Below are 25,878 nucleotides of genomic sequence, written 5' to 3' on the forward strand. Positions count from 1 at the left end.
TTTCGTGCTGCATCACAAGAAAAGCGAACGTTCTAAATTTAGTCTTTCCGTCCGACTTCTGAACATAGCATGCCCGTAACTCCTTCGCAATGAATAACGCAACTGCCCTCAGCTCATCTCACATCCTAAACCCATGCACAGCGCTGACCCACCGTTGGTCGATTAGCTCGCTAACCCTCATCAGAACGCGATATCCACCCATCAAAGCTTGGAATGAATGGATTCGCTCCTCTTCACCCATCAGTAAGAAGCGGGCGAGACCAAATGCTGAGACAGTCTTCGCGTGATGGGTTGAAGAAGGAGCTATCGGCATGTTCAAGGGTTTGCGGAGCCATGCCATGATCACTTGAGCAGCGAACGGGTTGAGGCCGACTCGACGGAGGAAGACTTCCCAGCTTGTCTCTTGCGCCACAGGCTTGATGTCGCCAATATCTGCTGAGCCATATGGCAGTCCGTAGTTTGCCATCTCAACGACAGTGAACCGCGCCAGAGCCTGTTCTCCTCCACGAACATATCGAACAAGTACTTCGCCTTCCAATTTGCTGGCGAACGTATCGAAAGCTCTCAGAGCTTCTGTATCTCGCGGGTCATCTGGTCGGCTCGATCCTAGCTCTTCCATCTCGCGGCTTAGGCCTTCACTCACCAGCACTACCAGTCTCTCGTACCGCAACTGGAGCTTCAACATGCGTTCTTTCACTGGCGATCTTTCTGGCTGACCAGGGAGAGCTCTTTGTTTGACCTGCTGTAAAGTAGTGAAGATGAGGCCGGTTGATGGTGACAGTATGATTTCAGCTTCTTTGGCTGCCGAGTGCGGTAAAGTGTAATCTCGATACACCATCTCTGCGCTTGGATATATGGATTCGATCAGTTTCAGCATTCCCCTTTGTTGTAGGAAGGTTGATGAGATCACGAAAGAACAAGGCGCCAGGTTATTCGGAACAGTAGGGAGCATAGGTAACGGCTTGTTGGTGGTTTGCGCCTGCTGAGCCTGATCCACTGGCTGGTCGGATGAAGACCCCCTTGATCGAACCGGTAAGGTGTGCGTTCTCGGTTGAGCGCGATCCCTAGAATCAGAAGCTTTTGCAGTACTACTTTCTACGCAATCTACTGGCTTCCCTCGCGTCTGCATGAACTTGTTAAGCGCGGTTGTTGCTGAGAATCCACCGAACATCAGGTCTCCAGTCGCTTGTTTGGCAGCTTGCGGTTTCTGGGAGGCATGATCCAGCCTCTTCGATCGGGTCTTCGCCGGCTGGTCTTCTCTTGGCTCGCGGTCACTGAAGTGGTGGCTCTCTTGCATCTCTGTGGAGGATCGGATCTGTGGACGCGCAGTCGGCTGCGAAGAGGTGCGCCTGCGATGCTTCTCCACGACCTCCTCTTCCATTTCAAGTTTTCGCTTGCGTATCAGAGCCTCCATGTCGTTTCGCTCATCGTATTCCTCTGGATCCAGATCTTCTTCGTCCTCATCTTCGTCAAGGATACGCAGGCCTTCGCGTTTCCACACTTGCGCTGAGCTAGTCGCGACATCGCCCGTAGTCAGTTCAGTGACGATCTTAGCAACTTCCGACTCGCCATGAAGCTTTTCTTCGAGACTGAGAGTAGACACCTTGGTAGTGAGAAAGCCCCACCTCAACTCTCGTTCCGAGATCGAAAGCCCATGCCAGGACTTCGCAAACCTCAGATCCTCTCGCTTGATGCGTAAGAGGAATTGCATCTGCGCTTGCAGTTCCGTGTCATCAGGTCGATGATCGCCACCCTTGCGCCGACTGTACTCTATCCATGGTGCCATGGGCAGCGAGAAGTCCATGTATGGAATATCGACCCTTGCAATCGTGTCAGCGCCGGACAGTCGTTCGTTCTCGATTTTCTTGTTGGCGCGCTCAGCCTGCTCTTCGATTTCGTGGAAGAATTGGTCAGAGTCAACCCTATCTTCGTCATCCTCGTCCCATGGCTTGTAGAGTAAGGATTCGTCCGCGAAAGACACAGACTTTAGCCTTTTCATGGGCGAACTAGAACACATCGATGGCATAAGAGGACCTTCCACTTTGAGATCCTCAGCTCGGCGCTTCAGTATGGGCGAACTGGTTGTTTCGAAGTGAGGACTAAATTGAGGGGGGTGAGTAAGATCAAATAGCATCGAATCACTGCTATTCGAGTTTGTGCGAAGAACAGCGTCCGCTGCCAGAATTCGCTCCTGCAGAGCCTGCGCCTCAATAGTAACCGAGTCGGCAGTATCTGAATCAAATGGCAGACGATTTGTGGGTGAGGATGGAATGTATGGTGTCAGTGGCGGCGATTCTGGAAGTAAGGGCGGTGTCACAGGCCGAATAGTGGGCTTCTGAGTTGGTTAGCAGGCAGAATTGAATAAGACTACGACATACTTGTTTTCGTATCAGGCTCTCCGTCTCCAGCTTTTGGCCGTCTTCCGGTACATACGCGTCTCGGATGGTATCCTGCATATAAACCAACACATCCCGTGTGATAGCGAGCTTTTCGGCTCTAATTTGCGCTTCGCATTGTGCAGGGTAGTCGAGATACTTGGTTGGCCATCCAAAGCCCTCGTCGCTCTCTTCTACAGTGACCTCGTAAGGTATTCGTAAGTTCTTGAAGTCCGGCGCAGCTGCATCACCAAAGTTGAGAACATCGAGCTCATGGTCTGATGGTAACAAAGGTAGCTCTTGACGTAGATCGCGTCCCCATGTCCGGCTATTAATGACCGTCAAATCGCTTGCAAGTTCATCCTGGAGAGCATGTGCTGCCTTGAGGAGCAACGCAGTCTTTTTGTTCACCGTAAGCTTTTCTTTGACAAGCCCGCTGACAACCGTGTCGATGGTCGCATCGGAGGGCTCGTGAAGATGTCGATCAAACTCATCGTCTGATGGTGATTGAAGATGGCGAATGTGCAGTAACTCGGTCTCATAGTTCACGCAAACGCCTTGCGCTCTCGCCCATTCGAGGACGCTCGGCTCCGATGTGTCCAGGCCGAGGTCCAGCTCCATGCTGGTCGCGTCTGAAGAATGTTCGCTCTCAAGTAATGTGGGTAACAATAGTCGTTAGACAGCTGTTGTTCGTAAAAAAGGCGCAAATGGTGAGTGTCGATTGCGATGGTTGCGCCTTCTTCGCTGTATCTGCCTTGGCGTCCACGTGGTCACTCGCTCGTAGTCACGCAATGTCACAAATAGGAAGGAGCAGGGAGAATTTGATGATGATTTGATTTCTTGATTCATTAACTCGTGGCTTATTTGGGCCATGATTTGTTCTAGGCTGTCCTGTATATTTTCATGTGAATGTGCAAAGGGTGTTGAACTATGTACATGCGAGTAGGACTGTATTTCCTTCCACTAGCTACGCGCGTCTATTTGGGAACAGGCTTCTGACCGAAGCCGAGAGACTGGTTTCCTCCGTTGAAAGCAACGAGCTGGGCCTTGAACATTGTGTCACCGTAAATCTGCAGACCGGCACCCTGGTTGCCTTGTACACCGCCGAAGCAGGTCGTGTTGGCCGCATCAACTGTGGCGAAAGTAATCTGGCTACCGGGGATCTTGGCCATGTATGAGTCGCCGATTGCGACACTCATGTCAGGGAGCGCAGTACCGCACGGGTAGATGAAGCCACCGACCTGAGCGTTAAGCTGAGCACCCTGGACTTGCGAGTAGTATGCCTCGGCAACCTGCTGGTCGACGAGCAGGAGCGATGTACCGGTGTCGGCGATGGCGTCGGAGCCTTGAGGGTTCTCGAAGAGCTGGTCGCCGACGGCAAACTTGGTAGAGCCGAATTGCCAGAAGCCAGTGTCAGCCTTGACTGGGATCCATGCCATGTCGCCTTCGAACTTTGTAGCATCGATCTTGCCGAACTCGTAAACACCGGTGCCATCTGGGTCGAGGTCGGCAGTGAAGACGGGCATGTCTAGGTTGGGCATGACGTTGTCGAAGAAGGTCTTTGCGGGGGTCTTCTTGGTTCCGTCGTTGACAGTGTTGAGGTTGGAGAATGCAAGACCGACGAGGCCATCAGTGTTGGTGTCCTGGACGAAAGACTGGGATACTTGGTTGGCTAGCTCGACAGTCTGACCCTCAACCTTGACACCTCCAATGGTGACAGTGTCAGTGCCAACGATACCAGCAGCGCCAGAACCGTCACCGTAGCTGATCTTCCACTGAGCACCGGCAGTGGCCTTGAAGGAAGTAGACTTGGATGCGTCGAAAGCGGAGTGTTGGCCGATCAGTTGCGGGTCGAGCTCAGTACTGAAACACCAAAGATCGGAAGAACCAGAGTCGAAATCCAAGTTCAGGGTCTGACCACCAATATCGACAGGCGACAAGAACAGAGCAGCGTTGTCCTCAGGGTTGGCTGCAACACTGCCAGTCTTGTTGCCACCAGTGGCAGCAGCTGCGGTCACGTTCTGGCTCTGCTTTGAGAACGAGATGAAACCCTCCTTGACCATAAAGTCCTCCTTGACCTTGAAGTTGTACTTCCTGAACACCTTCCTCATAGCAGCAGCGCCATTAGGTCCAGTCGGGTGGGCCCTGTTGATTTGCCTGGGAACTTTGAACGAGCGTTTCTGGAGACCCCTCTTGCGGGCAGGGGCGGGAGCGGCAAGCACAACGGCCGCCAAAAGAGTGACGAAGAATAAGAATCGTAGAGAAAACATGTTGAGCTGTTGAGCTAATGCTGACCGGCAGCCGGGCTGGAAGAACCTGTCGTTTGGAAAGAAGAGAATGGGGTAAAGAAAGGAAGGTACGAAACGAAACACAACTTCCTCGAAAGAAACAGAACAGAAGGCTCGGCCTGATGGTAGTCCACGGTTCTCAAGGAGGGTGCGAAAAGAGTGCTTTTAAAGAAGGAACGTCTATGCGACCAACGATGTAGAGACAGTGAAACTCGAGAAGGATGAAACCTGAGCCTGCAATCCGAACCGATGCCGACGCATGATGAATGATCTGGGAGCGCTAACTCGACACTCAAGGCCAAGCTGAGATCCACGCGGCAGCAGACAAAACGCTACGCGTGCTGCATTGTCGATGATCCATGGGGAACATCAAGCCTAGCTCCTGTCAGGTTTTCAGGCACAGAAATCTAGAAGCCCGTCTAGTTGGCTACTAATCGTGCGAAACGGGGTCTATGGGTCTAGATACGGCGATGTGATTGGCCTAAAAGCATCTCGAGCCTCCTCGGAGAGGTATCGATAAGGCAATAGGGGTCGTTACGCGTCCAGCTTGACGCTGTTGAAGAAATGTGGAGAGAGCTAGCATCAGGCAGGGCTCCGACTGCAGGTACGTTTCAGTACCGTGGTACCGACAAACGTCAGAGTCGCACGAGAGGCTCTCGAACGGTAGTGCTAGCTTGCGCCTGGTGATGCTAGAAAGTTGTTTCTGTCAGCCACCTCATTTCAACTGACCATTGTGGCTGCTCTGGTGTTCTGGAGAGGTACGCCTCTTCTCGCCGAGTCGCTTGAAGTTGACGACGCGCGGTCATGCCGTCAACGAGCATGAACGGGTGAGCTGACGAAGCCCGGGGGACGGTGTTTCGCAATGCCAAGACCAGACAAGCTAACTGGGCGTTGCCTCATGGATGAAACAAAGGGCCCGCCAACCCGCAACTCGAGAAGCCGGAAGTCTTCCCATGTCTCTCGTACATCCAGGATGTCAGACAAGCAGCCGCGGCGAAGCTTAACTGTCATGTTGCGGGATCGGATTTGCAGTTTCTCCAGGACCAACCAACCTGATGCGCGTCTTCCCAAACATGCTCCATCATTACAAACATGCTTCATCGCGGTTTCGCGCCACTTATCTCGGCAAGCAAACAGACTGGGCATCCGCCGATGCGAGGTTCATGTTTCGAACATCAGGGCTTTGAAGCTGTTGGTGAGGCTGGTGCGACATTTTCCCTGATTTCGCAAGCCGTCGCGTTCAAGGGCGAATGGCCGGCGCCAGTCGGCGTGGATGATCGAGCTTCTCCACTTCATTCTTTGGTACAGCGGCGTAGGGGAGAAGATTGCGCAAAGCATGATTGAGCGCTGTGGAGAACAGTCCGCACGCTGCGCCGGTGGCGCTGAGAGAAGCAAGTTCATCGTTCTAGACAAGCGAGAGAGGGTGTCGTCACGAAAGGGAACCGCAAGTGCACGGGCGCGGAAGAAAGACACTTCAAGGTTTTGACACTGACAGGCAAGGAGCATTGCATGAAATCAATGCATATATTCGAATACTGAATGAAGGCGCTTTTGTTCTATCATAAGGTGACATTCCTCCTACGTCGTCAACGCGCCGACCGATGCCTTTTCATCATCATGAGCACGACATCAACGCCCACCCGCACACCCAACTTCACCGCTGCCAGCTCTCAGATCTTTCGCTCTGCGCGAATTGTGCAACGTCCACACCACATCCAAGCGATGGGTGTGTAACTTGGTGCTACACCTTCAAGTGCGGTGGCGTCCAACCCCTTGGGCATGAACTTCGTACTCCGAACATCGGCCGCCTGCATAGGGCGATGCGTGGCGTCTGGATGGCGTTGGTATGGCTCAAATGTTGATCATCAAACGTGTTCATCCAAGCAGTTCCACATCTAGACCGATGGCCCTCATGAAAAGGTTCACGTTGGCCGTACGTGCGCTTGCCATCTCAGCGGGCAAGGCCTTGCTAACAGAGACCGTCTCCATGACGCGGTCCTTGACGCCGAGCACCAACCTCTGTTGCTGCTCGGGACTGGCGCCCACACCCATTGCAGCCAGGAACTGCCAGATGTACATGTCGTCGGTGTCGTTGATGGTTCCTGGGAACAAATAAGGAAGAACAGGCTCGATGACGTCAAACAGACGGTTGTAAAGTGCCGTCCATTGTTGCCAGTCGGTAACCATCTCGGGAGCTGACTGCTTAAGAAGCTCGGCGCGAGAGATGAGGAATGTGAGGAGAGTGAGCCCGATCCTGCTTCGAGCCACAGTATGGAGGTTGGTGCGGTCCAGAACAAGACCAAGAAGGCCGATGACAATGTTCAACGGCGCCTCTGAGATGTGCGCGTGGAGAGGCGACATGACAGTGCTAGAGAAAAGGTCAACCTCTTCTCGGATCGCTGCACTCAAAGGCTCCTCGGGTGTAGCAATAGCACGGCCGACTACGGAAAGGGCATCTAGGTGGACAACGATCATAGTGACGACGGTGATGCGCTCCTGTTCGTTGATGTGGCGGAAAAGTCGTGGAAGTACCTTCTTTCCCTTGGCGTGTGAAAGGATGGAGATGAACGGATGCGGTGTGCTAGAGTTTGTTAGCAAGAAAGAGGCTTTGGGAATATCACAACATACGCAGGGTTGATGGGCTCCATGATCTTTGTGTTCAACCACAGTTGCTGGTGGAGCGCCTCGATCTTCGAACGCCATTCCATGTGTGCCTGGATGGCTTCAGGAGGGCTGCTCTCTTGGATCGGCGGTGGCATTGCCCGCTCGTGGTCTTCCATTTGCATGAGTGTCTTGTACACCGCCTCGATGTTGCGAAGAGCCTCCTTCCGGTCAGCGATGGAAGACCGGTGGTTTTTCGGCAGCTTATCGTTCGTCTCTGGCCGCTTCAGATTGAGCAGCGGTCGAGGGGTCTTGGAGTTGCTGAACGCAATCTTTCCAAGACTGCCTTCCACAACAAGCTGCCTAGCCTTTGGTCTTGCTTTGGCCGCCTCAACTGCGCGCTGGATCTGTTGCTCCATGCGCTGCATGTGGTTGTCTCCGCCTCGGCCTTGTCTGCGGTTGCCAAACCTGTTGTTGGTCTGGAACAGGTATGTTTGAGCGAATTGGCTTGCTGGCTGCTGGGGGTTTTGGCGTGGCGCACCCCGGATCTGGGTAAAGACCTGATAGTAGAAGTCCTCTGCAATAGCTGCCTCAGGTCCTCTCTCCTCCAGGTTGCCCGTCGCGGTCATCAGTTGCTGCAACTGGATTCGGGTGATGAAGTTCTTGTCCTGCGGCGTCATCAGGCCGTTGTCCTTTGCTAGGAGAGCAATCTTGTGGTTCCGCTTAGCCCGCTTAGCATCTTCTTCGAGGAAGGCGGCACGCTCGGCCTCAGATAGCTGAAGAAGCTGCTCGGGGTGGGTGATGACCATTCCGGGGAACGACGGACCGCGGTTGTGTCCTGCTGGAACACCACGAGGACCCTGGGGAGCATTCTGAACGATAGGCTGGCCTTGTCCTGACAGACGGTTTGGGTTTTGCAAGATCTGTCGAGGCTGGGTGGGTGTGCCCTGGGCCTGAGCCTGGGGTGTTGCTTGGCGCTGCTGTTGAGCGCCGGGCTCGTTGGATTGGGGCCTTTGTCGCTGTAGGATGGTGGGCTGTTGGGGCGGCTGGGATCGGACGGGTTGGTCGGGGAGCTCGGCGCGGACCTGCTGCTGTTGCTGTCTAGGCGGCATTTGTTGAGCGGGCTGCTGCTGTTGAGGCCTTTGCAGAATCTGGGGCGCGAACTGTCCTGGCATACCGGGGTACTGGGGCTGTCCATGGGAAAACTGTTGCCCCTGCTGCTGGGCGAATTGCTGTTGTTGCGCAAATCCTGGGAAGCCTGGAGGCGGGGCTTGTTGCACTGGAGGGGTACCTATTGACTGAGCGCGCATCATGGCCTCGACCTCTTCCATGCTCATGGCCTTTCTGGTGGGCGCGGGCTGTTGCGAAGCGGCGGGGGGCTGCGGCGAAGGCTGCCTCTGCGCAGCGGGCTGCTTGGGCTTGAGACCCCAGATATCGGCGCGCGCCTCTAGCTGAGGGATATATTCGGGGTCCTTGTAGCTCTCGTAGCCAGTGCGGTTTGGCTTCGACGCCTGGGGGACGGGTGGTCTCTGCTGGTACTGTTGGGTCTGCTGTTGCTGGTATTGCTGCTGATGGTGCTGTTGCTGCTGCTGCTGCTGGTGCTGCTGCTGGGGGTACTTCTGACGGGCCTGGTACAGCATCTGCTCCTCCTGCAGCGTGTTTGATACCGCAGAGGTCTGGCCGGCGAAGTCGAAGTGTTTTCCGACTGACTGCTGCGTGGCAGGGCCGCCGCCGAAGGTGTCGTCGTTGAGGTCATCGGCATCGTCGTCGAGCTGGTCGCCTAGGCCGTCGTACGTCTCCTCGAAGTCGATGCTGTGGATAGGGTAAGTGGGAGCTGTGGGCTACGTGAGACGCGACCTACACATCGTCATCGGCTGCCCCTCCACCCAGTGCGGCGAAGGCGTCGTGCTGGCCAAACCCGGGCGCATTGGAGGCGTGGCCGCGGTCTCTCGGGCCGCTGGGGTCGAAGCCGAAGAAAGACATGGTGGGCGGAACCCGGCGGTGGGGGTTGGTGTGGTGGTGTTTATGCGGCGGTCGAAGTGATATTTAACACGCGAAAGTGGTGACGTTGGGCTACTAAGTAAAGGCAGATTGGCAGGGCCGCGGTCGCATGGGCGCACCCACAAATAAATGGCGGCAGATGGGCAGATAACTCGCGACAGGCGAATGACGCCGCAGGGTACAGTAACAGCGACGGAGTGGGTGGGCGAGGTTGTGCCTGTGGTACTGCGAACCCAGGTTGGCTCCATCGCGGCTTGCTCCCAATTGGCGGCATGGCCCGGCCTTACCCAAAGAATCCGACTCCCTGCGAAGTGGCTACATTACTACGGCGCCCGTCGACGACTCCTATCCACCTCGTGTCTTCCATCCTTCACGTTGCCTGCCACCTCAACCTCGACTACTGGCTGATGCGCATTCCCCGCGTCTCGCATCCGCTCGTTTTTCTGTAGTCCTACACTCCGGGGAACCAACGCGCCGACAGCGTCCGTCCGGCACCACCCCTAGGGCTACCCGTAGACGTCTCACACCTCGTCCACGCCTCCTCCGTACCCCACACATCGTCCGCAGCCAAGGCAATTGAGCAGCGAAAGTGGAGGGCTCCAACGTCACCGAAAAGAAGCAGCCCAAAGAGCAGCAGCCTCAGGGCCATTCCGCCATGGCCGGCAACCAGCGGTATATCCGCTACCTTGTCTTTGCCGTAGTGGTACGTGCCGGCACCGTGTGACGATTGCGGAAGCAGCGACTGACCATACCCAGGCCCTCGTCCTCCTCTACTTCATCGGCTCCTCGTCGTCTGTGCCTTCCGCAAGCTGGCCAGTCTACCAAGACAACAAATCGCCTGCCACTCCTCCCCAGGGCAACGCCCCCGTCGCCAACGATGAAGTCCAGCAAGTCGCGCCTGGCACCACGCCCAACGAGCAAGAGGGCCTTCCTCCCGCGACCGCCCCTGGCGACCGCATGAACGCGACCTTCGTCACCCTCGCTCGCAACTCCGATGTCTGGGAAATCGCCAAGTCCATCCGCCAAGTCGAAGACCGCTTCAACCGCAAGTTCCACTACGACTGGGTTTTCCTCAACGACGACGAGTTCGACGACCAATTCAAGAAGGTTACATCTGCTCTTGTGTCCGGCAAGACCAAGTACGGCAAGATTCCTAAAGAGCACTGGTCCTTCCCCGAATGGATTGACCAGGACAAGGCCGCCAAGGTCCGCGAGACCATGAAGGAGAAGAAGATCATTTACGGCGACTCCGTCAGCTACCGACACATGTGCCGCTACGAGTCTGGCTTCTTCTTCCGCCATCCCTTGATGCTCGACTACGAGTGGTACTGGCGCGTCGAGCCCAGCGTCGAGCTCTACTGCGACATCAACTACGATACCTTCAAGTTTATGGCCGACAACAAGAAGAAGTACAGCTTCACCCTCAGTCTTTACGAATACGTCGAGACCATTCCTACCCTCTGGGACGCCACCAAGAACTTCACGAAGCACTACCCCCAGCACATTGTTAAGGACAACGGCATGAAGTTCCTCAGTGACGACGGCGGTGAGACCTACAACCACTGCCACTTCTGGTCCAACTTCGAGATCGGCAACCTCAACTGGCTCCGCTCCGACGCCTACATTGACTTCTTCACCTCTCTCGACCATGCTGGTGGTTTCTTCTACGAGCGATGGGGCGATGCTCCCGTGCACTCCATTGCCGCCGGTCTGCTACTACAAAAGGACGAGATCCACTTCTTCAACGACATTGCCTATTATCACGTCCCATTCACACATTGCCCAACGGGCGAGCAATACCGCCTCGAACACAAGTGCTCCTGTAACCCCAAGGACAACTTTGACTGGAACGGATACAGCTGTAAGTTGCCAGGACCCTTGACCAATATCCACATACTAACACGTCACAGGCACATCTCGCTTCTACGAAATGCAAGGCATGGAGAAGCCAGCAGGGTACGAAAAGGAGCAATAAGCGCTCAATCTCACGTCTGTCCTTCGTCCTACTTCGATCCGAACAACATTCAATTTATCCACTTTCTTGACACACCGGTTCTGACTTATTGTCAAGCGCACCACTCTCGACTGCAGCCAAGGTTTGGCGTGTTGTGAAAATTGTCTTCTTCGTCTTCGTAATCCTGATACTACTGGCCACTTGCATCATCAGGCGGCGGCGGCCTACTGGGCGGTTCACCCAGGTAAATCAGGGAAAATCTTCGTTGCCCAAGTGGCCCTCATAGGGATGATCCGAACCAATATCGGTGTGTATGGTTGGATTGGCGTTGGTAGCGGTTCAAATTGTTGGCTGCTTGTCTTGGCACGGCATGCCAATGTGGGCGAGGGCGGTCATATATGTATCGTCTTGTTGAATTGATGCATGGGTGTAATTGATGACTGTAGACTAATGACCGCATTCATATGCAGACATTGAAGACATCACTATCACATCTGAAAAACCACTTCACAAAACCTGGATCCCATGGGCTCGGAATTTCGAGCTTTTCGCATATCCTTTCTCAAATCTCGCTGTTCACAGACATGGTTGCGTTCATCATGACTTTCAGACAGACTTGCTTACAACACATGTAGTCGATACGGTATCATTTTCAGGTTGAATTGGCAATCAACATCGTGTGATAATGAAGAGAAGGAGAGGACGTTAGACGGGGTTTTATACGTCTCGATATCCCAGCTTGGCTTTGGTCATCAGTCCAAAACAACCTTGGAAAAACCCGATGAGCTTATTGAAATGACGCACAATGCCGCGTTCGTGGTGTGAAAGTAATTGCCGAATTTTCAGACATGAGAACGCAGAGGTGATCATTTCGATGGGGCTTTCGAACACAACAGGCGGAACGTGTGTGTATTCTTCTGATATGTTCTTGTACTCGCTTTCTCCCATGCACTTTTCGTTTTCAAGCTTTGGGTATCTCGCCCACACATAGCAGGTATTGATACAGATTTCGGAAATAACGAACCCAAAAGTTGGTGAAGAAGGGAAGTGGATGATAACAAGTATGATTTATATAGCCGTCGCGTAATGGTAGAAATCATGTATGGGTGATTTGCGAGAAGGCGTCATGTTTTCCAAAACCCGAGCGCGATGTCATGAAGCAGGAAATCCGACTCAGTGTTATCACAAACATTATGTTTCAGTTTCCAGTTTTGACTGCTGCTGCTTGGTCGAAGAATTACATTCAAGGATAAGATTGACGTTTTGGTAGGATGTCAGACACAGATCGGAAGTGTCCCCATTCGACACATGTGTTCATCGTATTTGAGATTCGCGCTCAGCTCGACCCCTCGCCATGGGGCGTTGAGATGTTCAATTTTGGAGGAATGTAAGAGGAAAACTTGAATGAAGAGAAGAAGGAAAAAACGGGGTAAGAATCTTGTTTATATGCATACTAGCGCTACCAACACATGCTCGCTAAAGAACGCTCATATCATCAATGCCTAAAAACGTTGACACGCTATTCCATGGGATGCTCATCGCTCAGTCGTTGTAGTTCACAACACCACTCCCATCCTTATTCGCCTTGCGAACCCCATACTTCTCACTCAACTCGTCTTCCTGTGATCGGCTGTTTGGATCGAGGTAGGGTCGCTCAGCACGAACAGTTACCCTGACAGCGTGTCGACGGTGAGGCGCAAACCCGTAAGTGGCGGAGTGGTTCTACGCCATGTCAGCAGTGCGTTATTTCGAAGAACGAGACACAACATACCGTAACCCTATTATCCCAAAACGCAACATCCCCCTCATTCCACTGAAACCTCGCATGAACCTCGGGACTCGTCGCCACAATCTCAGTCAAGAAACTGATGATATGATCCGACTCCGTCTTTGGCACACCAACAATCTTGGTCACAAAGCCCGGGTTGAAGAAGATGCTCTTCCAGCCCGTGACCGGGTTCGTCCGAACGAGTGGGTGCTCTGTGGTGACTGGTTCGCGACGGACTGTTCGACCGAGGTCGCGTGAGCCTTGGGCTTGCAGCTCAGCAGAGTGGAGAGCCGTGAGCGATTCGAGATACTTTTGCATGTGGGGTGAGAGCATGTCGTAGGCTGCGTATTGAGAGGACCAGAGGGTGTCGCCGCCGCCGCCACGGGGTGGACCGGTGAGGACTTTGAGGGATGTGTAGGAGGGAGGTTGGAGTTCGTATGTTACCTGGTTCGGGTCAGTAAAACTTGTGTCTCTTTTGATGTGGTATCGAAGTCTTACATCAGAGTGCCAGAGGAACGATGGTGTGAACAAAGCCCGCAGATCCGGGCTATCCTCGCCGGTATAGATGACATGAACGTCTTCCAAGCCCTCACGCTTCGGCACACCAGTTGTAGCATGCTTGTGCAGCTCACCAAAGTATTTTCCCAGCTCCCTTTGCTCATCGATGCTAAAATTCTTTTGGTTCCTGAAGAACACTACCCCACGTGTGGCAATGAGTCGTGCAAGGTCGTTCTTCTGAGCATCTGTGAGGTTTGCTAGATCAACGCCGTGTATCTCAGTACCAATCTTTGGGTTATAGTCGAAGACATCTGTGGCGGTTGCGAGGAGGTTCTTGAAGTTAGGATCACCTAGTTGGCCTTTGTCGGCGTAGGGAATTTCAGTGTAGGCTGGCCATGTGATCTTGGGGAAGTGTGGTCGTAGGTCTTCGTATTTGTACGGTTCAGCATACTTCTTGACAGTGGTACGCCCAGGCACATAGCTGTGGGCGTTGCTAGACTTTGTTGTTGGGAGAGATGTTGATGTAGCGGTGGGTTGGTAGTGGGGTTCGACCAGTCCTGGCACCATCGTTGTTGCTGGGGTAGATAGGATATCCGGGTGCTTACGAGTACTGTGTAGTACACAGCAGTAGGTTATTGCCACTCAAATGAGACGTGCTTCTAGAAGGCAATACAAGAAGTATGGCAGTGGGATGTGGCTGCCAGTGGACGTTGGTAGATGATGTATCGTCAATCGAAGAAGGGAAGATATGTTAACGTGAGGTCTCTAGAGAATGGTATATAATAGATGAGAGCCCAGAGAGAAGAAACGTGCTCTTATATGTACTACCTCAGTACAGTATACGTGTGATTCATGTCACCGTGAGTTACTGCTATATCGGGCCAATTGCGCCATCGCACACAATATAACAGCCGATCGAGCTTGACGCTGAGCCGCATGCCACTAGCATCGAGCTGCAGCCGCATACGGTCAGAGCATGCAAGGCACAAGATACTGAGCTGCAAGTCCAACACTGCGAAATTGATGTATACAGAAGAAGTTGAGTGTGAAAGCCGTTATCATTTGGAATCCCGCCTTCCAAGTCATCTTTGCCGTGCTTCGTAAAGCCAAGAGCTTTTCTCTCACTGTAGTTGCAGTACCAGATCACAGCTGGTATGTTGGAGTTGGCGTGGGATCGACGCTAGTGAGATGATGCAATTTGACGCGATCCTGTGCTTCGAATTCAACATCGTGGTGCTCGGACCACCTTATAACGCCGACGGCCCTTTCCAGGATATTGACACCCCTCACTCTTGCTGCAAGTCGGTGTATTGAGAAACAGACTTGCAGATGCTCTCGAATCTTCCATTGAATCCCAGAGCGAGATGAAACAAAGGCCTCGGTAGCGTGGAAGTTGTGGCTGTGCGATAATGCTGTCGCAAAACGATGTAGGGACGTTCCAATTCCTCCTTGTTCCACTGTCGGTTCTTACAGTCCCCATACCAGAGCTCAATATCTCAAGCAAGTGTCCTCACTCGAACACTGCGGTATTTGATGCCAGTATTCCGTGCGGGCGGCACCTTATAAAACCCACTGATAGCTGGCACTTCTTGAAAACCCCCCTCCAGGCACTGGCAGCACATGATTGTGGTGTGCGTTGGTTGTTGAGATGAGGTTTTACTGAATTCCATGATTGCGATACACTGAAGCCAAGGCTTACGTTCGACGCATGATGCGATCCAGTCAAACATTTGTCGATACACCAGCAAGATGTTGTTCTTAATTGGTCGACTTGGGTCCGATGAATGGGATGGGTACACCGTTCACGTTCATCCATTGAATCGAACTTCCGCCGGACTTTTGTCCAGCTTCCACTCGCGTCCTTGCAGCAGTGTCCGGAGCGTATGTATGCGCCTTTGTGCCCTCACTCATTGTGCCCGCTTGTCCCATTTCCGCCTGCTTGGCTATGCGCGCTCGTTCGATTATTGGGTTCCAGTGGGAGATAAATCGATAACCCCCGTAATTGAAGAGGAGCAGGATGAACGAAGTCTTCAAGGGTTGCTGTAACATTCTCTCGTGCGTCCTCTGGATAAACTGGTGTATGCGTGCAAACACCATCGTGACAGTGATCGTGAGTATCACGAGATACGCTGAGACAGCTGGAGGGTTAAGCGATGCGGGCGAGGAATTGGATGTCGGTGGTCGAAAGATCTATGGATGCAAGACATCGTGGAATCTTGGAACGGCGCCAGCGCGGGGACTGGAGCCTAGCGCGAAATCGCTGCCGAGCCGCATCAACTTTCTTGACGATCCAACACCTTCAGCCATTCACACCACTCTGTCGCAGCCACACCGGGAGGAGGAAAGAGGCGTCGCGTAGCATTTTCGCGCGACATCTCCAAACCAGAAAATACCCAAAATCCCCCTGCGACCACGGCATCCACAGATCCTACACCCCGACTATCCAAACGAACGCGCGCCGCGGACGAGGTCGCATCGTACAAGAAACAAAGCTGAACACCCGGAAGCCTACGTTGAAGTCAGGCCATTCACTTCGCATCTTTTCAAGTGGATGTAGTCTGCAGACAATATCCTACACTCCAACATTCCAAGGAAAAGCGCGCCACGGGCCAAATCGCAGCCATGGACGACCTCGCGAACCTCGAGTTCTTATCGCTCGTCTCGAAAGTCACCTCCGAAATCCAGAACCACGTCGGTGTTTCGGATAAGACGCTCGCCGAGTTCGTTATCGATCAGCACGCGACATGCAAAGGCGTCACAGACTTCAAGAACCAGCTGGAGGCCATGGGCGCAGAGTTCCCCCAGAGTCTGGTAGAGAGCATTGACCGTCTCATTCTGACGCTTCATCCAAAGTACAAGAACAAGGGGACAAAAGAAGCTGGCGCAAACGGGCAAAACGGCACCGATGCGACAGACCGCAAAACGCGCGTTTTCAAGGGCCTAGCGATACCGGACAAGGACGTGGAATACGAGGTGGCAGACGACGAGCCCGAGAAGGAAGCAACACAGATCGACGCATTAGACGATACGTTTGCGATGCTGGAGGGACTGGCAGGGAAGGGGCCAAGCAGCAAGCCCAAGGAGAGGTCGCGGAAAAGAAGCATGAGCCCATACGACAGCGACGACGACATGAGCAGGAGTAAGCGACACAGACAGAGAGACCGGTCGTACTCTCGCTCGCGATCGAGGAGCCCGCGACGAGGCAGACCGCAGAACGACGAGCTGGTCTTCGAGGACGAATTTGGCCGCACGCGGACCGTAAAGCCAAACAACAAGCAACGAAGCCGCAAGAAGTACCGTGACGAAGATCTAGACGAATTCCGACGACCACCTACCCCCGAGCTTGACGACGAGCCCGTGTTATACAAGGTGTACGATGGCAAGGTCACAGGTGTCAAGGATTTCGGATGCTTCGTCAATCTACAAGGCGTGAAGGGCAAGGTCGATGGGCTGGTACACGTCACACAAATGATCGAGGGCCGGGTGAACCACCCTTCCGACCTCGTATCGAGATGGCAAGAGGTCAAGGTCAAAGTCATCAAGAACGAGAACAACAGAATTTCCTTGTCAATGAAAGAGGTGGATCAGCGGACCGGTCAAGATCTTGATCCTGGCAAACGTATAGCATCCTTCGGCACAGGCGCAAACTCCCAAGGACTTGGAGGAATACCAGGACTTGACAGCTCCGTGCCAGTCGTGGAGGACGGTTTCAACAGTCGCAAGAACGGAATGCGGAAGCGCATGACCTCACCAGAGCGTTGGGAAATAAAACAACTCATTGCTTCTGGTGTAATACCGAAGTCCGACTACCCCGACATCGACGAGGACTTCAACGCGCACATCAATGGCGAAGGCGGTTTTGAAGAAGAGGAGGACGTTGATATTGAAGTCCGTGAGGAAGAGCCACCCTTCTTGGCCGGTCAGACCAAGCAATCTCTGGAGCTGTCACCGATTCGAGTTGTTAAAGCGCCTGATGGCTCGCTCAACCGCGCTGCAATGGCTGGTGATACATTGGCGAAGGAACGTCGTGACCTCAAACAACAGGAAGCCCAAGAAAAGGCCGCCAAGGAGGCGGCGAATGTTGACTTGAGCAGCCAGTGGAACGATCCCATGGCGCAACAACGACAATTCGCCAGCGATCTTCGCAACACCCGCACGAACGAACCCAGCCAAGCGTTACCGGAGTGGAAGAAGATCTCAACGAACAGTAGGGAAACCTCATTCGGCAAACGTACAAACATGAGCATCAAAGAGCAACGAGAGTCGTTGCCTGTCTTCAAGTTCAGGAACCAACTTCTTGAAGCTATCGCCAAGCACCAGATCCTGATTGTGGTCGGTGACACTGGATCCGGAAAGACCACGCAGATGACCCAGTATTTGGCCGAGGCCGGCTACGGTAACGAGCTGGTCATTGGTTGTACCCAGCCTAGGCGTGTAGCAGCCATGAGTGTTGCCAAGCGTGTCGCTGAGGAGGTTGGCTGCGCTCTCGGTAATGAGGTTGGTTACACGATTCGTTTCGAGGACAAGACTTCGCCAGATACCCGTATCAAGTACATGACGGACGGCATCTTGCAGCGTGAGATCCTGTTGGACCCCATGCTGTCAAAGTACAGCTGCATCATGCTTGACGAGGCCCACGAACGTACAATCGCTACTGACGTCTTGTTTGGACTGCTGAAGAAGACACTCAAACGACGCCCGGATATGAAGCTCATAGTGACGAGTGCCACTTTGGATGCCGACAAGTTCTCGGAGTACTTCTACAAGTGTCCCATCTTCTCAATTCCAGGTAAGTCTTGACTCCACGAAGTGTATGTGAGACAGATACTAACTTCCCTGCAGGTCGTACTTTCCCAGTAGAGGTTATGTACAGTAAAGAACCAGAGTCGGACTACCTCGACGCGGCGCTGGTCACGGTGATGCAGATCCACTTGACGGAGCCAGCAGGTGACATTCTGCTATTCCTGACAGGTAAAGAGGAGATTGACTCCTCATGCGAGATCATTTCAGAGCGTATGAAAGCTTTGGGTCCAAACGTACCAGAATTGATGATTCTGCCTATTTACGGTGCCTTGCCGTCGGAAGTGGCCTCTCGTATCTTCGAGCCTGCACCCAACGGCACGCGCAAAGTCGTCATTGCTACCAATATCGCTGAGACCAGTCTGACTATAGACGGCATCTACTATGTCGTGGACCCTGGCTTTGTCAAACAGAGTTCCTATGATGGAAAGCTAGGAATGGATCGTCTGCAGATTACCCCGATTTCGCAAGCCCAGGCTCGCCAAAGGAGTGGACGAGCAGGTAGAACAGGACCTGGAAAGTGCTTCCGTCTGTATACCGAGGCCGCATTCCAGAACGAAATGTTGCCGACTACGATTCCGGAGATCCAGCGCCAAAACTTGTCAAACACGATTTTGATGCTCAAGGCTATGGGCATCAACGACCTGTTACACTTCGACTTCATGGATCCACCGCCTACGAACACCATGTTGACAGCCCTGGAGGAGCTCTATCAGTTGGGCGCACTGGACGACGAAGGCCTGCTGACGCGTCTCGGTCGACAGATGGCTGACTTCCCAATGGATCCATCCCTGTCAAAGTCACTCATCAAGTCCGTTGAGCTTCAATGCTCAGATGAGATCTTGACCATTGTCGCCATGATCAGCGCTACCCAGAGCGTCTTTCATCGTCCACGCGACAAGCAACAACAAGCCGACCAGAAGAAGCAGAAGTTCAACGACCCTTCTGGCGATCACATCACCCTTCTCAATGTGTACAATGGTTGGAAACAGGGTGGATTCAGTACGCCGTGGTGTCAAGAGAACTTCGTTATACCCAAGAACATGCAGCGTGTGCGCGACGTGCGCAACCAGTTACTTCAGATTATGGCGCGACACAAACATCAAGTCGTTTCATGCGGTCGCAACACGATCAAGGTCCGGCAAGCGCTATGCTCGGGCTTCTTCCGCAACTCCGCACGCAAAGATCCTGCCGAGGGTTACAAGACGCTTGTTGAAGGCACACCCGTCTACCTGCATCCCTCCTCCTCGCTGTTTGGCAAGCCTGCTGAACACGTCATATACCACTCACTCGTGGAGACGACGAAAGAATACATGCATTTCTGCAGTGCTATCGAGCCGAAGTGGCTTGTTGAAGCAGCGCCAACCTTCTTCAAGGTCGCGCCAACAGACAGGTTAAGTAAGCGAAAGAAGGCTGAGAGGATTCAGCCTCTGCACAACAAGTTTGCAGGTGAAGACGACTGGAGATTGAGTGCGCAGAGGAGGGCTGGCAGAGGTGGTGGCGGAACATGGGGTTGATCTTGACCTCGGGAGTGTTTTGGGATGATAGAGCGTGTAAGACAGTTTTGGAAGTTAATCAGCATCTATTGAGTTAAGATTTACTGCCTGTTCTTTGTGCGGCCGTGTTCAGTGTGAAGCTCCCGGCTGTTCTTCGCGTGATGCTTGGATGGAGTGCACAGACCCACACTTACTTCCCCATTCGGACAGCGCGACCGCGTTTTCGCGTGTTTACCGTCCCCGCGAGACTCCTGTACCAACAGCACCCCACATCAGATACCCATACACACACCATGTCGTCCCTACTCGACCTCGCACTGAATTCGGATGCCGCGCCCACTCCCTCCAGCGCGTACGGCAACGATGCACGGACACCGCAGATGCGATCTTCGTCTGCGAGACCCCGCGGACCCCCCTCTGAAAGCGCCGGCGCCAACAGCGATGTCGAAGGAGACCCTGATGACGAGATTATCGGAGCACGAGTACCAGGCAGGCGCACAAACGCCCCACGAACAGACATCCCCAAGGTGGTGGACGTGACGGGAGAGACGCTCTCGTTGCGGTTCCAGGAGTTCCTCGAAAAGTGAGCTTCATGACAGCAGTCTTCATGCTGTCGAATATGCTGACGCGAAAACAGCTACACAGAAGACCCATCCTCCTCGGCTCTTCCTACATCAAGCGCCGTGCCCACCACAGACAAGTACTACATCGCCCAAATACGGGGCATGCGACTGTACGGACTCTCTACCCTCTACGTCGACTATACACACCTCCTCAGGCACGAAGATGGCATTCTTGCCGCGGCCATTGCGAGCGAATACTACCGCTTCCTGCCATATATGGTCCGGTCGCTTCACAACCTTATCGCAAAGTACGAGCCCAAGTACTTCCGCCAGCACAAGCAGCCCGCCTCAACTGCCTCTGCTGCGGGCACTTCAAACTCTGGAAACGCTACGAGCCAAAATGAGAGTCTCAATGAGAAGACTTCGAACCAGCAGACGGACAAGCTGTTCACCCTGGCTTTCTACAACCTCCCTCTCGTCTCCCGTATTCGCCAGCTACGCACCACGTCCATCGGCAGCCTGCTTTCTATTTCTGGCACGGCAACACGAACATCTGAGGTCCGGCCAGAGCTTTCGATGGCCACCTTCGTATGCGAGATCTGCAACACCGTCGTACCGAACATCGAACAGACCTTCAAATACACCGAACCGACACAATGCCCCAACATTACCTGCATGAACAGGGAGGGCTGGCGTCTCGACATTCGCCAGTCGACATTCGTAGATTGGCAGAAAGTGCGCATTCAGGAGAACAGTTCAGAGATACCCACTGGCAGTATGCCCCGAACCATGGACGTCATCCTACGAGGAGAGATGGTGGATCGAGCGAAGGCTGGCGAGAAGTGTATCTTCACCGGCACAGTGATTGTCATCCCAGACGTCAGTCAGTTCCGCGTACCAGGTGTGCGTCCACAAGCGCAAAGAGATACAGCGAACACGACGCGAGGCAACGATGTCGGTGGATCGGGTGTCAGCGGTCTCAAAGCCCTTGGTGTGCGCGACCTGACATACCGCATGTCCTTCTTGGCGTGCATGGTCTCGCCAGATCACTCTACTCCAGGACAGACTTCCAACCACCACTTGACAGGTCAGGCAAGCAACATTCTCGCTTCTCTTGGCCAGGGCCAGATTGAGTCAAATGCGACAAGCGGCGAAGAGGCACAAGAGGAGTACCTTGGTACTCTGACTGCTGCAGAGATCCAGGATCTGAAAGACATGGTACACAAGCCCAACATCTTCATGCGATTGGTCGACTCGATAGCGCCCATGGTCTACGGCCACCAAGTCATCAAAAAGGGACTCCTCCTTCAATTGATGGGCGGTGTGTCGAAGGAGACTCCTGAGGGAATGGCCCTGCGTGGAGACATCAACATCTGTATTGTTGGTGACCCTTCGACGTCGAAGTCACAGTTCCTGAAGTACATCTGCAGCTTCCTTCCTCGCGCTGTCTACACATCTGGTAAGGCGTCTTCGGCTGCTGGTCTTACAGCTGCCGTAGTCAAGGATGAGGAGACTGGAGAGTTCACGATCGAGGCCGGTGCGCTCATGCTTGCTGACAACGGTATCTGCGCTATTGATGAGTTTGACAAGATGGACATCGCCGATCAAGTCGCTATTCACGAAGCTATGGAACAGCAGACCATTTCCATTGCAAAGGCCGGTATCCAGGCCACGCTCAACGCCAGAACCTCTATCCTTGCAGCAGCCAACCCCGTTGGTGGACGCTACAACCGCAAGACAACACTTCGTGCTAACGTCAACATGTCTGCTCCTATCATGTCACGTTTCGATCTGTTCTTCGTAGTGTTGGACGAGTGCGACGAGGCTGTCGATCGCCACCTTGCCGAGCACATTGTTGGTATCCACCAGCACAGAGACGAAGCTGTTGACCCAGAGTTCAACACTGAGCAGCTCCAGCGCTACATCCGGTTCGCAAGGACATTCAGACCAGAATTTACTGATGAGGCAAGAGAGACGCTCGTCGAGAAGTACAAGGAGCTACGAGCAGATGATGCGCAAGGTGGTATCGGTCGCAACAGTTACCGCATCACTGTTCGTCAACTTGAGAGTATGATCCGTCTCTCAGAGGCTATCGCCAAGGCCAACTGCGTCAGCGACATCACTCCCGAGTTCGTCAAAGAAGCCTACAATCTTCTCCGTCAATCCATCATCTCAGTCGAGAAGGACGACGTCGAAGTTGAGGACGATGATGATGAGGCGTTGCTCGCCGCGGCAGCTGCCGCAGAGCAGGAGGCTGATGCGCCAATGGACGACCAGGAAGACGCCTCTCGAGACCGAACAGCGACTCCAGCCGTTGCGCCGCGCGAGAAGACCAAGATCACGCACGACAAGTATGTCGCTATGCGGAACATGTTTGTCAAGCGTGTCAACGAGGACCAAGAAGAGACACAAGACGGTGTCGAAGAGGAAGAATTGCTCATCTGGTACCTTGAACAGAAGGAGAACGAAATGGAGACGCAAGAGGACTTGGAGAGGGAGAGGGCACTTGCCAAGAAGGTGCTGAAGAAGGTCGTCAAGGTATGTCGAAGCCACATGAAACTTTTGATGATCTGTGTGCTAACAAAAAAACACAGGAACAATACCTCATGTTGATCCGGGGTGAAGGTCTCGCAGACGAACAGGGCCAGGCCGAGGGCAACGACAAGGTCGTGTATGTTTTGCATCCAAACTGCCCGATTGAGGACATTGCTTAGGCGTTACTGGGAATTTGATGAGCATAATGCACATGACCACCACGCAAGTGCATCGATTGAGCTTCGGCCTTGTTTTGAGCGTTCGCATAGCCATGTAGTTGTCATGGGAGCTGGATCTTGGATACCGCAGTGGCACATGTTTGATAATGTTATACCCGAATTTGACACTTCAAACACATGGATGATCTTGTTGAGTTTTTTAGACTGACCTCGAGTTACAGAGTTGTGAAGAGGAAGGAAGAGAAGAGGAGGGGCACTCTTTTATACAGCTACTATTTTGGATACCGCAAAGGTGGACATGGATCAGAATGAACTGGCTTTTGGCGCCGTCTCTAGAGTTGATGAGGGTCAAACGCATGAAACCAAAACAAGCTGTTTTGGGAAGTCCGTCGCTCTTCTACCACATCACAGCTTCAATTGCATCTTTTGGTCTTTTTGACGTTTTGATATTGCAAGTGATAGAGAAGTGAGATAGAGCACAACAAGAGGTATGTTTTATATGTACTCCTCCATATATGCTAAGGCTAACTAGGCAAAGGCGGGATTCGGCATCATGATTGAGCCAGGAGTTTTTGAACATCGCACACATAGGCTATTGGGATGATGATTTTCTTGCAAAGAGTTTTTGCAATACAGCGCTTCCACACATGGCAACGTGAACTCGAAATTTTCTGGCCAAAAGCTGTCTTCTCACATATCTTGTTTGCTATTTGTTTTCTGAAAATCGAGGAATTCAAGACGGAAGGTGAGAGAGGAGGCAGTGTGCAGCGAACACGAGATTTTATACTGCATTCGTGTTTGGAGATAACGCTAGGTACGAGTCACGGCTTAGCTGCTTCTCTTTTATCATGCTGTTGGTGTCAATACGTTTTGAACATTACGGCTTTCCAAAATTTGATAATGATGAGGATTTGGGGGTAGTCTGAGCTCATATCGTAATGTTCAAGTAATCGAAGTTTGCGTTTTCTACCCTATCTGGTTCAACTATTATGTCCAGCATATCTATGTAAAATATAACGCTTCAGCATTCATCTCTAAGATGCTAATGCAGGTGTCACTTCCTAGAAAGCACATGCCCTTCCACCCTCACTCCTCAAGCTCAGGCCTTCTTGTTCTTCAGCGCGTCGACGAACTCCTTTGGTGGTTGCTGCTCGTAACCTTCTGGGTTGTTCTCTGTCCACTTCCACAGGTCTGCGCAAGCATCCTCCAGTGTGAACTCAGTCTTCCAGTCTAGCTCCTTGTTCGCGAGTGTTGGGTTCGCTGTCAGGTCGAGCACGTCACCCTGTCTCCGTGGGGCAACCTCGTATGGCAGGTCGCGTCCGACAACGGTGCTGAAGGCCTTGATCATCTCGAAAACGGTTGAGCCCTTGCCAGTACCCAGGTTCCACGCCTTGACACCGGGTTGTTGTTCGCGCAGGTAGTTGAGCGCCTGGAGATGGCCTCGCGCTAGATCGAGGACGTGGATGTAGTCGCGGATTGCTGTGCCATCCTTGCTCTTGTAGTCGTCACCGAAGACGAGCAATTTGTCGCGCTTGCCGATCGCAACTTGCGCCAACAAGGGAAGTAGGTTGTATGGTACACCCAGAGGGTTCTCGCCCATGATACCACTTGGATGCGCGCCGGCGGGGTTGAAGTACCTCAGTAGCGCAGCGTTCCACTTCTTGATCTCCTTCTCGTCCTTGCCAGCCTTCTTCGCATTGTTGCGCTCGGCCTCAATGGTATCTGTGATGGCACCCTCGATGGTGGACTTTGTGCGGCCGTATACGTTGGTCGGGCCGATGGGGCAGTGTTCGGGGATCGGGATCATGTTGGGGACGCGCGTCGCGTCGCCATAGACGGTCGCGGAGGAAGAGAACACGATGTTTGTGACATTGTGCTTTACCATGGAGGAGAGGAGCGCAATGGAGCCGCCGACGTTGACGCGGTAGTATGTCAGAGGAATCTCGCCAGACTCTCCAACGGCCTGGGAGGTGTTAGCTTGGGGTTGTGAGACAGTAGTCGACAAATGGACGCACCTTCAGCGCAGCAAAGTGGATGACATTGTCGATGTCTGGGTTCTCCTCGAACACCTTGTCGAGCGCAGCCTCATCTGTGACATCGCATTGGTAGAAGGCAGGTCGCTTGCCGCAAATGAGCTCAATGCGGTTGACGACTTCTGGGGAGGAGTTGTAGAGGTTGTCGACGATGACGACCTTGTAGTCGGCTTCGAGGAGGGCAAGGGCTGTGAAAGAGCCAATGTAGCCGGTGCCACTGGGCCATTGTCAGTACCAATTGCCTACGATGCTGTCTTGAAGCTGCTTGGAGGGGTGGAGGGGTAGCTTACCCGGTGACGAGAACGGATCCTACAACCATTGTGAGAACTTGAGGTATGGGAAGTAGAGAATGTGTCTGAGGGGTATGTCGCTCTTATGCGATTCGAGGTCTGCGTTTGATTGCGAGGTTGCAGATATATAAAAACGCGGCAGCACGAGATGCTGGGTTCATGGGCTGTGCCACTAGTCGAGAGAGAAGAGCCGCGTGCGGATAGATTTCCTCATTCGGCAAGGATGGTCTGGCTTTCTCGTAGCCATCGCCAGACATGTGTTTCCCATAGACTTTTACGATCTTCCAATGTTTAGCATGTTGATTTCAATTAGACACATGTATGCGCAGCAGACGGTTTTTACGAATTGGAGACGTCCCCAGGTTGCACTCAGCTATCGCTTCATCATCTCGTGTTCTGCTCTGCCAAAATGCTGGGAACATGTGTTGCGAGGACGATAGACACAGTGTCTGTCATGTGCGATATAATCATATCGAATTTGGTAGAGTTGTAAGAGC

General features: G+C 53.2%; 8 protein-coding genes across 8 annotated transcripts; 3 read left to right on the forward strand and 5 right to left on the reverse strand.

Annotated features, from left to right (window-relative positions):
• Positions 1-118: 118 nt before the first annotated feature.
• Positions 119-2,996, reverse strand: J4E79_001417 (uncharacterized protein; the record flags this gene model as incomplete). The annotated part of the gene is made up of 2 exons (XM_049350327.1): positions 119-2,232; positions 2,372-2,996. 2 exons carry the CDS (start codon positions 2,994-2,996, stop codon positions 119-121), a joined length of 2,739 nt encoding a protein of 912 aa, XP_049215486.1.
• Positions 2,997-3,352: 356 nt separating this feature from the next.
• Positions 3,353-4,645, reverse strand: J4E79_001418 (uncharacterized protein; the record flags this gene model as incomplete). The annotated part of the gene is made up of 1 exon (XM_049350328.1): positions 3,353-4,645. The coding sequence occupies one exon, from the start codon at positions 4,643-4,645 to the stop codon at positions 3,353-3,355; it is 1,293 nt and encodes a 430-aa protein (XP_049215487.1).
• Positions 4,646-6,538: 1,893 nt separating this feature from the next.
• Positions 6,539-9,247, reverse strand: J4E79_001419 (uncharacterized protein; the record flags this gene model as incomplete). The annotated part of the gene is made up of 3 exons (XM_049350329.1): positions 6,539-7,244; positions 7,292-9,076; positions 9,126-9,247. The coding sequence occupies 3 exons, from the start codon at positions 9,245-9,247 to the stop codon at positions 6,539-6,541; spliced, it is 2,613 nt and encodes an 870-aa protein (XP_049215488.1).
• Positions 9,248-9,920: 673 nt separating this feature from the next.
• On the forward strand, positions 9,921-11,240 carry J4E79_001420 (uncharacterized protein; the record flags this gene model as incomplete). The annotated part of the gene is made up of 3 exons (XM_049350330.1): positions 9,921-9,968; positions 10,022-11,126; positions 11,176-11,240. The coding sequence occupies 3 exons, from the start codon at positions 9,921-9,923 to the stop codon at positions 11,238-11,240; spliced, it is 1,218 nt and encodes a 405-aa protein (XP_049215489.1).
• A 1,521-nt stretch (positions 11,241-12,761) lies between these two features.
• J4E79_001421 (uncharacterized protein) lies at positions 12,762-14,052 on the reverse strand (the record flags this gene model as incomplete). Its single annotated transcript, XM_049350331.1, has 3 exons — positions 12,762-12,941; positions 12,991-13,431; positions 13,486-14,052. 3 exons carry the CDS (start codon positions 14,050-14,052, stop codon positions 12,762-12,764), a joined length of 1,188 nt encoding a protein of 395 aa, XP_049215490.1.
• Positions 14,053-16,107: 2,055 nt separating this feature from the next.
• On the forward strand, positions 16,108-19,802 carry J4E79_001422 (uncharacterized protein; the record flags this gene model as incomplete). Its single annotated transcript, XM_049350332.1, has 2 exons — positions 16,108-18,274; positions 18,328-19,802. The coding sequence occupies 2 exons, from the start codon at positions 16,108-16,110 to the stop codon at positions 19,800-19,802; spliced, it is 3,642 nt and encodes a 1,213-aa protein (XP_049215491.1).
• Positions 19,803-20,074: 272 nt separating this feature from the next.
• Positions 20,075-23,058, forward strand: J4E79_001423 (uncharacterized protein; the record flags this gene model as incomplete). Its single annotated transcript, XM_049350333.1, has 3 exons — positions 20,075-20,364; positions 20,419-22,882; positions 22,939-23,058. 3 exons carry the CDS (start codon positions 20,075-20,077, stop codon positions 23,056-23,058), a joined length of 2,874 nt encoding a protein of 957 aa, XP_049215492.1.
• A 1,099-nt stretch (positions 23,059-24,157) lies between these two features.
• J4E79_001424 (uncharacterized protein) lies at positions 24,158-25,410 on the reverse strand (the record flags this gene model as incomplete). Its single annotated transcript, XM_049350334.1, has 3 exons — positions 24,158-25,021; positions 25,074-25,308; positions 25,382-25,410. The coding sequence occupies 3 exons, from the start codon at positions 25,408-25,410 to the stop codon at positions 24,158-24,160; spliced, it is 1,128 nt and encodes a 375-aa protein (XP_049215493.1).
• Positions 25,411-25,878: the final 468 nt, after the last annotated feature.

This window comes from Alternaria viburni, assembly GCF_023758015.1.
Source record: "Alternaria viburni strain BMP 2772 chromosome Unknown scaffold_2, whole genome shotgun sequence".
NCBI lineage: Eukaryota > Fungi > Ascomycota > Dothideomycetes > Pleosporales > Pleosporaceae > Alternaria > Alternaria viburni.